This window comes from Schistocerca piceifrons, chromosome 2 (assembly GCF_021461385.2).
Source record: "Schistocerca piceifrons isolate TAMUIC-IGC-003096 chromosome 2, iqSchPice1.1, whole genome shotgun sequence".
In the NCBI taxonomy this organism is placed as follows: Eukaryota; Metazoa; Arthropoda; class Insecta; order Orthoptera; family Acrididae; genus Schistocerca; species Schistocerca piceifrons.
Genome location: NC_060139.1, coordinates 661,785,933 through 661,803,711, shown reverse-complemented (window position 1 = coordinate 661,803,711; position 17,779 = coordinate 661,785,933). Strand labels below are relative to the sequence as shown.

Genomic DNA, 17,779 nt, shown 5'->3' with positions numbered 1-17,779 from the left:
ACCGTGAATTCATTGTCCCAGGAAGGGGAAACTTTATTGACACATTCCTGGGGTCAGATACATCACATGATCACACTGACAGAACCACAGGCACATAGACACAGGCAACAGAGCATGCACAATGTCGGCACTAGTACAGTGTATAATCACCTTTCGCAGCAATGCAGGCTGCTATTCTCCCATGGAGACGATCGTAGAGATGCTGGATGTGCGGCTTGCCATGCCATTTCCACCTGGCGCCTCAGTTGGACCAGCGTTCGTGCTGGACGTGCAGACCGCGTGAGACGACGCTTCATCCAGTCACAAACATGCTCAATGGGGGACAGATCCGAAGATCTTGCTGGCCAGGGTAGTTGACTTACACCTTCTAGAGCACGTTGGGTGGCACGGGATACATGCGGACGTGCATTGTCCTGTTGGAACAGCAAGTCCCTTGCCGGTCTAGGAATGGTAGAACGATGGGTTCGATGACGGTTTGGATGTACCGTGCACTATTCAGTGTCCCCTCGACGATCACCAGTGGTGTACGGCCAGTGTAGGAGATCGCTCCCCACACCATGATGCCGGGTGTTGGCCCTGTGTGCCTCGGTCGTATGCAGTCCTGATTGTGGCGCTCACCTGCACGGCGCCAAACACGCATACGACCATCATTGGCACCAAGGCAGAAGCGACTCTCATCGCTGAAGACGACACGTCTCTATTCGTCCCTCCATTCACGCCTGTCGCGACACCACTGGAAGCGGGCTACACGATGTTGGGGCGTGAGCGGAAGACGGCCTAACGGTGTGCGGGACCGTAGCCCAGCTTCATGGAGACGGTTGCGAATGGTCCTCGCCGATACCCCAGGAGCAACAGTGTCCCTAATTTGCTGGGAAGTGGCGGTGCGGTCCCCTACGGCACTGCGTAGGATCCTACGGTCTTGGCGTGCATCCGTGCGTCGCTGCGGTCCGGTCCCAGGTCGACGGGCACGTGCACCTTCCGCCGACCACTGGCGACAACATCGATGTACTGTGGAGACCTCACGCCCCACGTGTTGAGCAATTCGGCGGTACGTCCACCCGGCCTCCCGCATGCCCACTATACGCCCTCGCTCAAAGTCCGTCAACTGCACATACGGTTCACGCCCACACTGTCGCGGCATGCTACCAGTGTTAAAGACTGCGATGGAGCTCCGTATGCCACAGCAAACTGGCTGACACTGACGGCGGCGGTGCACAAATGCTGCGCAGCTAGCGCCATTCGACGGCCAACACCGCGGTTCCTGGTGTGTCCGCTGTGCCGTGCGTGTGATCATTGCTTGTACAGCCCTCTCGCAGTGTCCGGAGCAAGTATGGTGGGTCTGACACACCGGTGTCAATGTGTTCTTTTTTCCATTTCCAGGAGTGTATTTAAATGTATTCACTTGCTCTATGATCTGTTGAAATCAGAGACCATGTTTGTTATACACTTGCGTATCAACTACAATGTGAAGGCATGATTAGTAACTGTATTTTGTATTTTAACCAGACAAAGAGATGTGACTGAAACTGATTTTACTGCTGTACTTTTATATTAAGTTTCACTGGATTCATACATTATACAACTTTAATTAGAAAATGAGACCATTTTACGGCAAGAAGCTATGTCAGTATATGATTTTGTAAATAAGTGTATTTCGACTAAATGTCAAGGAACAGCTGGAAATTCGTTCACCATTGTACTGCAATATAAGGGTTGACTAAAAGTGATCTTTTATACTGTACTTTCAAACAAGATACAATGTTATACACAATGTGTAACTGTAATATGAGGAAGTTAGCCTATGTATTGCTGTGTAATTTGTATCATTTCAATCTAATCTCCCAGGGGTTGACTAGTGCATCTAATAATATTCCGTTGGTTAAAAATCCTGTCACATGAGAGGTGGCATGCAACTCTCTCACTTTAACTGCACTGTTGGTCAGATAAATATTCATATTTTACGTCATGATCTCGGTGTTTCTCAGTAGAGCATTTGGTATGTGTGGTTTACGACTCTTTTACATCAGGAAATTGCAGGCAGAATGTTCATATAACTGAATATGTAGCCTGTAGAGAGCTTTTACCCGAGGAGCTGTAGCGGAGGTGACAGGGAACAGCGAGAAAGATGGATTGTGGGCCACAAATGTTGTGTCCAGCGACCTGGCTGTGCGAGTGAGTCGGAGATGAAGCGCTCCGTGAATTATATCTGAAAAGGGACCTCGGGCTATGGCACTCCACTGTTCCCACTTAGGGTCGAAGCAGGAGGGAGCCAGTTAGCAAAACATTCTTCCTGGACCGGGTGACAGACCATCGCAAAGGCGGCCAGTTGGCGGAAAGTGGGTGGAGGAAGCCATTTAAGAGAGATTGCTGTAAACTGAACTTTTGTGTAACTCGTGGGATGGTCATAAAATACAAGCATTCCCATATATGAACAGAGCGGCTGGTGCACATGTTTAGTCGAGGCAAGACTGTAACTCCCCTGACACCAGGAAGCCGCGAGGTTCGTTTAGTGAGCAGCAAAAACAAATGTTTCATGGCCATAACTGTCTGGGAAGCTTAACAGCCTCCTTTCAGAAACTGGAAATGGTTGGCCTGGAAATATTAGACCTCTCCATAAAAGAGGGACTTTGGTCCCGTACAGGTAGACGTTTTTTGCCGAAATGTGGCTATGCTTACCGTGAGAATGACGGCATCGTGGTCTAAAATCTTTTTTCAGAAAAGAGAGATTTTGAACAGCTGATTGACTCCTCTAAGGACATGCAAACTAGAGCCTTGCTCCCCCAGCGTGGAAACCGTAGTGCCACCAGGCCAGCAGAAGAGTCAAGAGGTGAGATTCAATGACTAGAAGATAGTTTGGTTTGTACAATGTGGAGGCGGGTTTTTTCTGCTAATTCGGCTCCCGTACTGGGGCTTGGTGGAAAATGATTGTGATTCTTTACCTTCTTCATCTTCTGGTCCTCCTCTGGTGGAGAATTTCAGGTCTTTCCCTAGTGGGTAAGACTTGTGGTGGCCTAAGTGCAATGGCAGTTTCTAACTATACCGGCAGTGGAACTGCATATCATCTCAGACATATTATGTGTCACGAGGCTAAACTTATTCGTCCTGAGTTGGCCGTCTGACGTTCGACAATTCTGACATATACTGCCGTGTCTGTGAGTCAAATTGGTTTGGCCAAACCAGCAAACACCCCAAAGAATACTTTACCAATCAAACACCATTCCTTTTCTGATTTGCGTTTGTCATTTTTTTGTAAGATTTATCAGCTCATTGTAAGTATGAAATGATTAATAAAAACTTATTTTTGTTAACTTAAATACACTACTGATGTGGAAATTCTTCTGACCGTCATATAATCAAACTACAGTGAATGCAAAACTGGATCTTGAGTCTCGCCTTTCATCTACCACGAGATTTTTCATCAAGGTTCCACCATTCTTCAAACGATCCGATCAAACTGCACTCAAATTTCATAGGAAAGCAAAGCCGACAGATAACAGACTAATCAAGGTGTTGGGTGGTTATATTTATCACAACCCCAGAACTAAGAGGCCTGACCTGCTACGCAAAAGGTAACTGTATTGAATGTAAATAAATAAAACTAGCTCTAAAGATATAAGGCATACCAAAAATGAAGACAATACATACTACACTTACCAGTATCGGGAGGAAAATCCCAAAAGGTAAATGGACCTTGACATCGCACAAGACATGATGTTCTATGATGTGAGGAAGTCATGAGAGGTGGCATCGTAACTGCCGTCTGCTTCACGTCTGCTGTGCAGCGAGCTACGTTAATTTAAGTATTAACTGTATTTTTCTTACTTGTCACTTCTTCTTCCGTGTGTGTGCTTTTAGGAAGCTTTAATTGTCGAGTGCTAGTAATAGTGTTCCATAGATTTCGTGTTTGTTTTGAATACAGTCAGAGAGAGTCCCTTTAGTCAACCATAGCGCCAGTAGTGCTAGTGTTTGTTTTCAATACAGTCCAGAGACAGGTAGTGCTATTTTCATTGTTTTCTACAAGAAGTGTCTAGCAACCACAGTTTAGTCAACTATCAGCCGCCTTTAGTGAATTAGAAGTCTAGTTAAAAGTTGATTAACTCTCTACAGTAAAGCGATTTCTTAGGATGGATAGGATGTGTGACTGCTGTGTATGGACGCAGGAGGAGCTGGCTACTGTTCGCGAACAGCTGAACATGTTGATGGCCGCGGCAGCCGTCTTCAGGCTGTTGCCTCGGAGTGTAGCGGCAGTGGGGAGTCTGGTGTGTCGCATGGTACACCCTAGGTGTTACATGCTTCACCCACTGTCCCTTCGCGGGTACCGGGCACGGTTGGGCCACCCTCTCCCCAAGGGGAGTGGCGGGTTCAGCGGCGTTCGCGGCGCACGAGGCGGAGGGTCAATGTGGAAGCTGGCCGTGTGGCATCACCCGCTCTGTCTGTGAGTGGACATGTGGCCGCTCCTTCAGCAAGGTCCGAGCAGGCACACGGGGGGAGGGGATTATTAGTTATTGGGAGCTCCAACGTTAGGCGGGTGATGGAGCCCCTTAGGGAAATAGCGGAAAGGTTGGGGAAGAAGGCCAGTGTTCACTCTGTCTGCTTGCCGGCGGGTCTCATCGGAGATGTGGAGGAGGCCCTGCCGGCGGCGATAGAGAGCACTGGGTGCGCCCGACTGCAAATTGTTGCTCATGTCAGCACCAATGACTCCTGCCGTCTGGGTTCAGAGGCCATCCTCAGTTCGCACATGCGGTTGGCGGAATTGGTGAAGGCGGAAAGCCTCACTCGCGGGGTGGAATCTGAGCTAACTATTTGTAGTATCGTTCCCAGAACCGATCGCGATCCTCTCGTTTGGAGCCAAGTGGAAGGCTTAAACCAGAGGCTCAGACGATTCTGCGGAGATCTGGGGTGCAAATTTCTTGACCTCCGCTATCGGGTGGAGAAATGTAGGGTCCCCCTGAATAGGTCAGACGTGTACTACACGCCAGAAGCGGCTACAAGGGTAGCGGAGTACGTGTGGAGTGCACATGTGGGTTTTTTAGGTTAGAGAATTCCCTCCCTAGGTCCGACAAGACGCCTCCTGAGATGCGGCAAGGTAGAAGTAGGCAAAATGCAACAGGGAATAACAATATTAAAGTGCTAATAGTAAACTGCAGGAGCGTCTATAGAAAGGTCCCAGAACTGCTCCCATTAATAAACGGTCACAATGCCCATATAGTACTAGGGACAGAAAGTTGGCTGAAACCAGACGTAAACAGTAATGAAATCCTAAACTCAGATTGGAATGTATACCGCAGAGACAGGCTGGACAGCGAAGGGGGAGGCGTGTTTATAGCGATAAGAAGTGCAATATTATCGAAGGAAATGGACGGAGATCCGAAATGTGAAATAATTCGGGTGAAGGTCACGATTAAAGCGGGCTCAGACATTGTAATTGGATGCCTCTATAGGCCCCCTGGCTCAGCAGCTGTTGTGGCTGAGCAGCTGAAGGATAATTTGGAAAATATTTCGAGTAGATTTCCCCATCATGTTACAGTTCTGGGTGGAGATTTTAATTTGCCGGATATAGACTGGGAGACTCGAACGTTCATAACGGGTGACAGAGACAAAGAATCCAGTGAAATTTTTTTAAGTGCTTTATCTGAAAACTACCTTGAGCAGTTAAACAGAGAACCGACTCGTGACGATAACATACTAGACCTTCTGGTGACAAACAGACACGAACTATTTGAAACAGTTAACGCAGAACAGGGAATCAGCGATCATAAAGCGGTTACTGCATCGATGATTTCAGCCGTAAATAGAAATATTAAAAAAGGTAGGAAGATTTTTCTGTTTAGCAAAAGTGACAAAAAGCAGATTACAGAGTACCTGACGGCTCAACACGAAAGTTTTGTCTCAAGTACAGATAGTGTTGAGGATCAGTGGACAAAGTTCAAAACCATCGTACAATATGCGTTAGATGAGTATGTGCCAAGCAAGATCGTAAGAGATGGAAAAGAGCCACCGTGGTACAACAACCGAGTTAGAAAACTGCTGCGGAAGCAAAGGGAACTTCACGGCAAACACAAACACAGCCAAAGCCTTGCAGACAAGCAAAAATTACGCGAAGCGAAATGTAGTGTGAGGAGGGCTATGCGAGAGGCGTTCAATGAATTCGAAAGTAAAGTTCTATGTACTGACTTGGCAGAAAATCCTAAGAAATTTTGGTCTTATGTCAAAGCGGTAGGTGGATCAAATCACAATGTCCAGACACTCTGTGACCAAAATGGTACTGAAACAGAGGATGACAGACCAAAGGCCGAAATACTAAATGTCTTTTTCCAAAGCTGTTTCACAGAGGAAGACTGCACTGTAGTTCCTTCTCTAGATTGTCGCACAGATGACAAAATGGTAGATATCGAAATAGACGACAGAGGGATAGAGAAACAATTAAAATCGCTCAAAAGAGGAAAGGCTGCTGGACCTGATGGGATACCAGTTCGATTTTACACAGAGTACGCGAAGGAACTTGCCCCCTTCTTGCAGCGGTGTACCGTAGGTCTCTAGAAGAGCGTAGCGTTCCAAAGGATTGGAAAAGGGCACAGGTCATCCCCTTTTTCAAGAAGGGACGTCGAACAGATGTGCAGAACTATAGACCTATATCTCTAACGTCTATCAGTTGTAGAATTTTGGAACACGTACTATGTTCGAGTATAATGACTTTTCTGGAGACTAGAAATCTACTCTGTAGGAATCAGCATGGGCTTCGAAAGAGACGATCGTGTGAAACCGAGCTCGCGCTATTCGTCCACGAGACTCAGAGGGCCATAGACACGGGTTCCCAGGTAGATGCCGTGTTTCTTGACTTCCGCAAGGCGTTCGATACAGTTCCCCACAGTCGTTTAATGAACAAAGTAAGAGCATATGGACTACCAGACCAATTGTGTGATTGGATTGAAGAGTTCCTAGATAACAGAACGCAGCATGTCATTCTCAATGGAGAGAAGTCTTCCGAAGTAAGAGTGATTTCAGGTAAGCCGCAGGGGAGTGTCGTAGGACCGTTGCTATTCACAATATACTTAAATGACCTTGTGGATGACATCGGAAGTTCACTGAGGCTTTTTGCGGATGATGCTGTGGTATATCGAGAGGTTGTAACAATGGAAAATTGTACTGAAATGCAGGAGGATTTGCAGCAAATTGACGTATGGTGCAGGGAATGGCAATTGAATCTCATTGTAGACAAATATAATGTGCTGCGAATACATAGAAATATATATGCCTTATCATTTAGCTACAAAATAGCAGGTCAGCAACTGGAAGCAGTTAATTCCATAAATTATCTGGGAGTACGAATTAGGAGTGATTTAAAATGGAATGATCATATAAAGTTGATCGTTGGTAAAGCAGATGCCAGACTGAGATTCATTGGAAGAATCCTAAGGAAATGCAATCCGAAAACAAAGGAAGTAGGTTACAGTACGCTTGTTTGCCCACTGCTTGAATACTGCTCAGCAGTGTGGGATCCGTACCAGATAGGGTTGATAGAAGAGATAGAGAAGATCCAACGGAGAGCAGCGCGCTTCATTACAGGATCATTTAGTAATCGCGAAAGCGTTAAGGAGATGATAGATAAACTCCAGTGGAAGACTCTGCAGGAGAGACGCTCAGTAGCTCGGTACGGGCTTTTGTTGAAGTTTCGAGAACATACCTTCACCGAAGAGTCAAGCAGTATATTGCTCACTCCTACGTATATCTCGCGAAGAAACCATGAGGATAAAATCAGAGAGATTAGAGCCGACACAGAAGCATACCGACAATTCTTCTTTCCACGAACAATACGAGACTGGAATAGAAGGGAGAACCGATAGGTACCCTCCACCACACACCGTCAGGTGGCTTGCGGAGTATGGATGTAGATGTAGATGTAGTCATATGGGTTGTTGCAACTGGTGCTCAAGTGGCAGCATTAATACCTAATGCAAGCAGAGATGTGACAAGGTTTTATCATTATAACAGAAAGATTTTCATATTTTTTTCATTTGAAGGAGTGCGCGTTCTAAGCTTCACTGCTAAAGCAAAGCTTCTTAAGTATTTATGGTAAGATAATTGGTGACGTTTGCTAAAACCTTCTGGCTGTTCTAATCATATGTATTCTGTATATACTATGGCGTGGATGCATGCAGTACTTCGGATTGAAAGCGTGTCATATAATAATGGTACCATCTCCTGAGGCAAGCTGGCCCACAACTGTTGCAACTGATCCTTTATATCCTGGACACTGGCACTGAAACAGGGTTGTCGACGAGCTTGGGTCACTCATGTTCTATCAGAGACCGATATAGGGCTCTTGCTGGGCACAGGAGTACCTCAACATCACGCAGGCAGTCCAAGCAGACACGTTACATGCACAGACGAGCATTTTCCTGTCGAAAAACGTCACCACGAGAGGTTACACATGAGGTTACACATGAGGAAACTCGATTCATTGCTGAACACAATGCGATGTCAGTCATCAGTTGTCCATGCTTCCCAGTTATGGCACCAGACTAAGAGCGCCCGTTTGTGATGTGGTGTTACCGACAGCCCGCTCATGGGATGGTAATTCCCTGCTCCAGCTTGCTGCTAGTCTTTGACCAATGGTGCGGGATGACACAGAAAGTTGCAAGGAGTCCATTATTTGAATTTTTAGTGCGGAAAAGCATTCAGAAACTAGATTTGCTCGATGAGCAATATAGAGACACACGCTGAGTGTCCGTAGAAAATACGCGAAAGAAAACAAATGGATCAGAGAATAGACTGGAGGGTACGACGTACTTATGCTGCAGTGACAATGAAATGACAGTGGGCATCAGAAGTAGGCAGAGGGAGGGAGGGTGGGTGCATCATCGAAGTTCTCTGCTGGATTTAAGAGGTAAGAAAAGAGAGAGAAGCCAACACAATTGAAGCTGGGTCGATGGCTTTAGGAAAAAATGTGGGAGCTAAATGGTCGCGTGCAAATGAAGGCTATGCATGGGATTTAGATGAGGTCTTTATCAAGTAGTGGACATCAAGTGACAATTGGTGATGTTGACGATAGTGACGTTGATAATTTTCTTTTGTTCAGTATCTTGAACACGGCGATTCAATTCAGGATATCCACAACTATAGTAATTATTTCGAACCGTATTATAGTACCAGCTGCAATTTTATTTTCTTAACATCACGATCAGTTTCAGCAGACTGTGTACATGCACGGCCGTCTGCAAAAGGCCTTGATGGCTGAAACGCACCATTGTGTTAAAAAAAATTCCATCTGGTGTTGTAGCTTGATTCTAATGTTGATAATTCTTTACATCATTCTTGTTTATATTGCTGCAGAGATAAATCAATATCCATGATTCAAAGTTCGCCACATGATCATTGTTGCTTCAGAACAGCTACAAGAGTGTTACTGTCGTGTCTCCAGTAATGTATGTGCGATTTATTTCGGCAAAGAGCCGTGTACTTTGATATGTGATTAAACTGCCGAATGGAGAACGAGGGATAAGAAGCTATAGGGTTCTTCCCAGGGTAAAAGGCTACGGCAACATGATCTGTAGATGTCTGTTTGAGGACGCAAACTTGTCACAACCATCTTTGACTTCTAGCACTCTTGTCACCAGCCAGTCTGCACGTAAAACGGAGCTCTGTGGCTGATAGTAGCCAATTCATCTTCCCATACTTCGGGTCACGTCACACCACCAGAAGTCGCCAACAAACTACATGGTCCTACCAATGTGATGACTGACGAATGGGGGGATGTCTGGTGCTGCTCCCTGCAGCCAATAGCTGTGCCACACTCATTGGCACACCCATGTGCATGGTCCCTAGAACTTCCCGCACGCTGCATCACACAGTAACAAGCAACAACTCCCATCCACCTCCTTGAATAGAGAATACACTGTGTGTGTTGAGTGCCAGTGTGGCACTCAGCATCAGCATGTGAAGTCTTGCTCTGTACAATTAAATATTAGGTCTATGACAAACAAACCTGTGCCATGTCGAGATTGTTGGCATTGTCTTCCGCAACCGATAGTTTGTTTCAAAGATTTATGTCACGTACTTCTTGCAAGATTTTCATGTAATTATTTCTTTTAATCGTACATTCTTGTCTTGCTTGTGTTATTCAGTAGTGTATTTCTTATTGGACATATGACAATCCTCTGTGACACATAGATCCACCGCTTCTCTGGTGACATTTGTCTTCCATTTTGTTTTGATTGTGTGATTTCACTGTAGCCTGATAAACATACATGAACAATGATACATTCACGTGTTCACTTCGTCATAATTGTACATTTTCAACACTTTCAATCTTGTAGAAATTCTCGCACAAATACCTTGGGATTTCATGTTGTTGCTTTCAGCATAGATATTTATTGTTGTCATGATGTACATCATCTGAACAATCTAATTACTCGTTTGGTAATGTGTTTCGCCATTTTCCATATTGACTTTCATTTGTTCTGATTTTATCACTTGTGTTTACTTATGGTTTGTAAAATGTTGCATTGCATGTCATGTACAGTAACACTGATGACATCTTCTAAATGTGTTTGAGTGCAGAATGTATGTCTCCTCTCACATGTTCTAAGAGTGAAAGTCAACTTAATGGACCTTACGTCATGTCAACATTTCGTCTGACCGTTGCTATTTTTGCTCATGTAGATGGAATGTACGAAGTTACTAGGTATATTTTGAAGATAAATCGTTGTAATGCATTACTTTACTTTTGGATTGTATAGTTGTGTTTGTACTGGACCTAAGTCTCTGTTTTCGGCTGTCTGATATATGAGTCAGGGATGATTGCAAGGACTGTGTGAATTTCCACTAAAATAGACAAAGTCCAATTTTAGTTTTATGAGCAAAATCGGTATAGTTTTTTACGTTCGACTGAGAAACTTATCATATCTGTGAAGACATTTACGTGGAAATTCGAAAAAGTAAATAGAGGAAAGTGATATTTCCACTCGCGAATACTGATGTCGGTGATGTAACAGATTCCAACTCAGCCATATAATTTAGAAAGTCGTATAAGGTGTTTTTCATATCTAGAAAACCAGCAAACATGTCTTCCTCCTGCTAGATGCACACACCACAATCGATCTTCTCTCAACTAAATAAAGACGTCAAATACGATGAAGCAGATTAATTAATTGATCAATTTAATTAAGTAGTCAATCAAACTGATAAGAGTGAGATGTGCTGTTCCAATAACTCAGACCTAAAAGCAGCGAGGGGGAGGGGGTGGGTTGTAGGTTTCCTGAGGGGAGAGGGGAGTGGGAGGAGGTGAGGCAACGAAGGGTTATGTGCCTGTCAATCAAAAGGAAGGATCCTTTTAGCAGAACAATAAGTTAAGTACCTGTCAATCAAAGGAGAACAACAGGTTTGCCCCTGAGTATATACTTGCCCCTGATGTAGGCAACCTGCACAAACAAAATGAATTGGCGACCGCTTTAACCCACTATTGATGAGGTCATCAATACCCTTTCTTTAAATAAATACAGACGATTCTGGTGAAAATCTATTGAAAAATGACAATGAATTTCGAACCATGTCGTATCCTCAAACAATTATTGAAAATACGAATCTGCAATTGTGAGATTCATAAAAGAGCAACCATAAACGTCAGACAAAACACAGCAGAACAACTAAATACAACCAAGGACAAAAAATCAGTAGAGGTGAAGTTAAAGATGACTATGGCTGGATGACTAATTAGAAATAATAGGTGACTGAGCCACTCTGTGACATTTAAAAATCTCAGAGACAATATTTCGGGAAGAAGTCCTGACATCATATAAAACCTTAAAACACGAACTACATTCTCCTCAGTATTAAAAAAGAGGGTGTGTCCTGTGGCAGGCCCAGACCTGCCCTCATCTTATCATGTAGAACACACTCAATTAAAATATGTCTCATTGACAAGATGCTTCACCAATAAAAGAAGCGAACGCATATGGCAAAAAACAAACTGACTTCAGTTAATGGCATAGACAGGACACATCTCCACGAACATGAAAAATAGTTTAAGAGAGTGTTAAATAATAAGAAGATGCATAGAATGCGGTTGTAACTCGCTCCTAGAGATCCAAATGATGAACTAGCGTACTTCCCTATATGATACATCAACGATTTGGTTCATAAACACAAAATTTTTTTTAAAAAAACGCCTTTTCGAGAGCCCATGGCAAGTGCAGCTATAGATGTTCGTTGTAGTTTATAACATGCAGCTGATAAATCAAAATGTTTCATATATGTTGGTACAGTCTGAAAATATTATGGCGGGAATCTTTCATCTCTGTTAAAGATTCGATGGTGGATAAATACTTGTGGCAAGCTAGAGTATAAAAACGATTGCTGCTAGTTTCATTCGCAGTAATTTAAGTTGTGCTCCTAGATTCCTATCTGACTCTCGGAAATCGCAACGTATTCAGAAAAAAATTGTGAATTTTGTGAGAAGAAAAAGTATAAATATCACTGTCAATTGTTTCACGCACAGCAATTCCATCTTTCATTTCTTAAACGTATGGAATCACGAAATTGAAGTTGCTTGTTACTGAGAAAGCGCACTCTTATGTGTAAATAACAACGAACATCTCAGAAAAATGCTTAACTTTGACGATTAATGAAGTCTCAGAATGTGTTACAAACATGAAGAGGAATATATATATATTGGTGTCTAACGGTATGCGAAACCGACGATTTTCGATACGGCAGTTTGTTGTCTTACCAGCGTTACTGTTACAACTCGCAAGCGCTCAACGCTCTATTTCATGTAACTCTCCAGAAAGATGCAGACTGACTTGGTTGCCGAATGATGCGGGCATGAGAGGTAAATGCTTGAAATTTTGGAAGGTTTCCTCTAATAGGCTTCACAAAATTCCTTTGCATTGTTACTTAAAGGTTTTAAACGCATTTCAATAATTAATAAGTAAACCATTTGCGAAAAACGTACGCGAAGTCACTACTAATTTCAGCTAACACTCAAGTGATATACATAAATAGAGCCGATCTTTTGAAATTTAATGATTTTTTAAACTCTTACTTACGTAAAAGTAACAAGTAATTTGTGAGGATATTGACCGAAACTGTTTTTTATGTTATAATCATTCACAGTGACACAATACAAACCATATTTCTAACAAAGGAAAATAGTCTATTATGAACTCACTTTTCACCTGGTGATTCTTCAGTAACACTGTCACTAAACCCGAAGCTAAAACCGCTCAATATGTTTAAAATAACAAATTCTAGGTGTAAATAAATCACACCGAAACCGACGAGAGGCCCATACCGAAATCCAAAACCTCTCGGTGCAACTGTCCAAAAATCGGCAGGAGGACCGATCGGTAACACGTCTCAGAAGCTTACTGAATAGGAACTTCGGATAAAGAGCCGAAAATGTCGTCACTACTGAGGCTAACATACTGTACCGATCGGTATGAACGATATAGAATAGGTCCCCCGTCTAGCACAAATTTTCAACTTCCCCATTAATATATTTAAATGTCCAATGGCAACTAATGTCTTTCTTTCTTTTGTATCATGATCAAATAGGTTGCACGATCAAAAATGGTGTCTGTTCTTTCGGAGACGACTGAAAGTAGTATTTATCAATGGACCACCCTGTTTCTTTTGTTGCCTCTAGCGGCGTGCTACGGTACTGTGGCATGGGTATGTGTGCCAGGACCATAGAAATGTATGTGACTTTTTTTTTTTAAATTGTTGTCTCGAGATGGCAATTTAGACTTCTTGACAACCCCTCAAAAAGCGTTTTCAGATGCATTACTATAATATACTTTCTTTTTCCATGCGTGGCAGATGTGCCCCATCCCTTTGCTACACCCCTCCGTTACACCCTATACGTTCCTCAGCAAGCCATCAGCTCAAGGTGAGAAGCTAACAGCAGAGTCTCCACAGTGTTCTCACTGACCTTCTCCTCGACTGCGATCTTACGGCAGTTCCACAGCAGCTCCAGGACGGCGACGAAGAAGGCCCCCAGCGTTCCGAAGGCGAGCACGAGGAAGACGCCGCCCACGTTGAGGATGCCCAGCTCTGCGCTGTCGACCGTGTTCACGTCAGAGGGGCACTCCTTGCCCTCGGGCGCCTTCCACCAGCGCGTCTTGAGCGCGCTCAGGTTGCCGCGCTCCTGCAGCTGCAGCACAGCACCGCTCACCGCTGTCCGGAACGGCGAGTCTGCACACCAGGAAGGGCAGGTCAGCGCGTGATGCCTACAGGCCGTGCGACGTAAATTTATGTCTCGTAGGTACGATGAGAGTAAATGAGAGAGAACTAGCGACTCATGTGGCTTGGCGCAAGCAGTTTCCTATTTGGCTTCGATATGTGCCTAAAGTGAACGCTTGTATATTGCCCAGATAGCAATGTTGATTGCAGAAGATATCAATGTTATCATGTCACAGTGGATGAAGAGCAGACAACAGTGGACAGGAGGCTCTTCTGATGAATCACTTTGTGCTGCCACTTAGAGGCCTGAGTGCCCATCTAAGCAGCGACCGGAAGCTCCACAGTCATATCATCGCCAGGTGGAGGCTGTACACATCATCATCATTACATGCTACTGGAAACTGGGTACCTGCCATGGAACTGGACCACAGACTAGTCAGTTTTGTGTTGATAACGACGTCGTGAGGACTTTACGACTTTCTGAGTAATGGAACTATACCTGTTCTACTCCAGATGAATATCAGGGGCCACTTCACTCAAGATAAGATAATGCCATGACCTGATACTCTTCTGGCTGCACATGGGGTCTGGACTCCTGCACCGTCCTCCACACCTATAAATCTCTCATACGCCCTATACTCTGTTATGCCCATCCCTCCTGGATCGCCGCCCCTCCTACCTTCTAAAAATGTTCAAATGTGTTTGAAATCTTATGGGACTTAACTGCTAAGGTCATCAGTCCCTAAGCTTACACACTACTTAACCTAAATTATCCTAAGGACAAACACACACACACCCATACCCGAGGGAGGACTCGAACCTCCGCCGGGATCCTACCTTCTACAAATCCCTTCAAATCCTGGAACGCCACGTGCTCCGCCTCGCCTATTGCATCCGCCTCCCCTCCCCCATGCAGATCCTCTATGACAATTCCTTTCCAACACCTCTTCCTGATGATGCCCTCATCCCCTCCACCTACCCCTTCTACCAACTTTGATCCTTCCCTTCCTCCTTCTGTGTTTTTCCTCCAGGACACCCTCTTTCCCTTCTCTCCCTTCTCTTCCTCCTCTCTTCCTCCCCCATCCCCCCTCCTGGGCTTCCACACTCCCCCCCTACTCTCTCCCTTTCCCCTCCCTTCTTCTCTCCCACTGGAATCTACCACCTCCCCCTCTCCTCCTCCCTAATCTCGTCCCTCTGGCAAGCCCCCGGCTTTTTGGTGTGAATGGTCCATCTTCGTGTGCTGGAGATCGTTGCCAGTGCTCGTGTTTGTCTTCGCGTCGGTGCTTCAGTTTCTCTCCGTTCGTGCTCCTCCGTTCATGTGTGTAAACTCTGTCTTCTCCAGTGTGTACAGTGATGAACGTTTTTTATCCAAACAGTGCGCCCGTGTATGACTTCATTTATTTTACTATGTCTGTCTCCCGTTTTTATCCGCCATGTTTGTTTGTTTCTCGGTCTTTCTGATTACTGTATGTACTCTCTATGGCCGAAGAGCGGTGTAGATAGGCCGCTGCCGGCCTACCTTTATTGTAAAGGTATGAAAATAACAATAAAGAAAAAAAATCTGATACTCCGCTCATGCCTGTCGAACTATTGCGTGTGGTACGCTCAAGCTCTCGGATGTAACCTGATATGGGTCCCTTACCCCACCCCCACTCCCCCTTCAGCAACTTACATCTGTAAGGGACTTATTTGTGAGCATTGTACCTCATTGATACTGCACTTCGTAAAATACTTCTCGATTAGTTAGATGGTGCCATACTGTAATACAACTAATGGTGGACAGCATGAAATTACCATATAGAGGAGGTGGAATAAATCTGACACAATGCATGTGCACACATACCTTACAATGTATCATCCACTTGCTAACAGGTTTATTATTGCCTCAGCAATGCTGTACCAGATCTTACGCCATGTGTTTCTTGCTCGTTTCTGTCTGATTGCTTTTCCCATTTTCTAAGTAAAATAACACAATTTCAAAGCAATGGAAATTTCACGAATAAAAATTACTCATTTTTTCAAAAATGATTATTAATAAACCAAAAATTTTAGCACTACTGCTATGATTAGTTGATATTTTGTACTTTTACCCAGTTGTTAGTAAAAAAAAAAGACACCTTTTGTAAGCGATACCAAACAAACACTGACAAATATTCAGAGCTAAAATATTGGTATCGGTTTTAAGAGATAGGTTTTTCCCATTCCTAGATGGAGTCCCGTATTTAATATCTCCATAGTCTGTGTGAATCTCGCCATAAGTCCGCAGCTCGTGGTCGTGCGGTAGCGTTCTCGCTTCCCACGCCCGGGTTCCCGGGTACGATTCCCGGCGGGGTCAGGGATTTTCTCTACCTCTTGATGACTGGGTGTTGTGTGATGTCCTTAGGTTAGTTAGGTGACTGATGACCATAGATGTTAAGTCCCATAGTGCTCGGAGCCATTTGAACCATTTTTTGAATCTCGCCACAGCACGCCGCTGTGCGGTGGCTCGGGGCTGTTGTTGCTGAGACGATCCGATGCTGTCAGATACAACCAGCCGCCTCTCCACAGGTTGAAGGCTGATGAAGTACCACCGAGAACTTCACAGCCCATGCAGGTATTTGCAACCGACAGCACTCAATACGCGTTAACTGCTAGAAACTGGCGGAAACATCCTGGGTATTTGATAAATGAGTGAAACAAAGAGAGAGAGAGAGAGAGTGGGGGGGGGGGGGAAGAGAGGGAGGGAGAGAGGAAGAGAAGAAGAGAAAGAGAAAGAAAGAGGAAGAGAGGAACCGAAGAAGAAGACCAAGAAGAAAGAAAGAGAGAGCGAGAGAGAGAGAAAGAGAGAGAGAGAGAGAGAGAGAGAGAGAGAGAGAGAGTAGTCGCTCTCTGTCTAGCTTCTGAGACAGCCAGCGGTCAAGATAACTCCCACCTCTGGCCACGATAAGACCAACAGACCGTATCCTGTTGATGGGTGAAGCTGCAGGGGGACACAGAATGCAGCCAGTCTTAAAAAAAGCTATCTAAGAATATTTGTATTATACGAGAATAAAAATGTTCAAATGTTTGTGAATTCCTATGGGACCAAACTGCTGAGGCCATCGGTCCCTAGACTTACTCTCTACTTAAACTAACGTATGCTAAGAACAACACACAGACCCATGCCCAAGGGAGGACTCGAACCTCCGGCGGGAGGGGCCGTGCAATCCGTGACATGGTGCCTCCCACCCTGCGCGGCACATGAGAATATTTCCAATAATAAGTCGTAATTAAAATCATGACATCACAAGGTGGCAACCGTCTATCAGTGTACCAGTCCCTCATTATTTTCCTAAAAAGTCATTCCACAATTACGAAACTGGTGGGTAGCTACGAATTGCACATGACATCGAAGAATGGCTATAGATTCTCCTCCAACGCTGAAGACGAATGTACAGCCCAATAAAAAAAAAAAAGGATGCACCACGAAGAAATTACGAAGGTCACTCCAAAAGAAATGCACACTATTTTTGTAAAAATACAGTTTTCATTCTGCATTTGTTAAAGTTTTACAGTGTGTAGATACATCCTTCGCACTTGTTTTCAAACTTAGTTCAACCTGTTCCCGTGAGTGGCGCCG

General features: G+C 44.5%; 1 protein-coding gene across 1 annotated transcript in view; it reads right to left on the bottom strand.

The window, feature by feature from the left end:
• The window catches only part of LOC124776227 (glutamate receptor ionotropic, kainate 2-like), a 276,490-nt gene that overhangs the window by 28,298 nt on the left and 230,413 nt on the right, over positions 1-17,779 (bottom strand). The window contains exon 16 of the mRNA XM_047251084.1: positions 13,931-14,193. Within this exon, the coding sequence (XP_047107040.1) occupies positions 13,931-14,193 (263 nt within the window). The remainder of the gene's footprint in view (positions 1-13,930; positions 14,194-17,779) is intronic.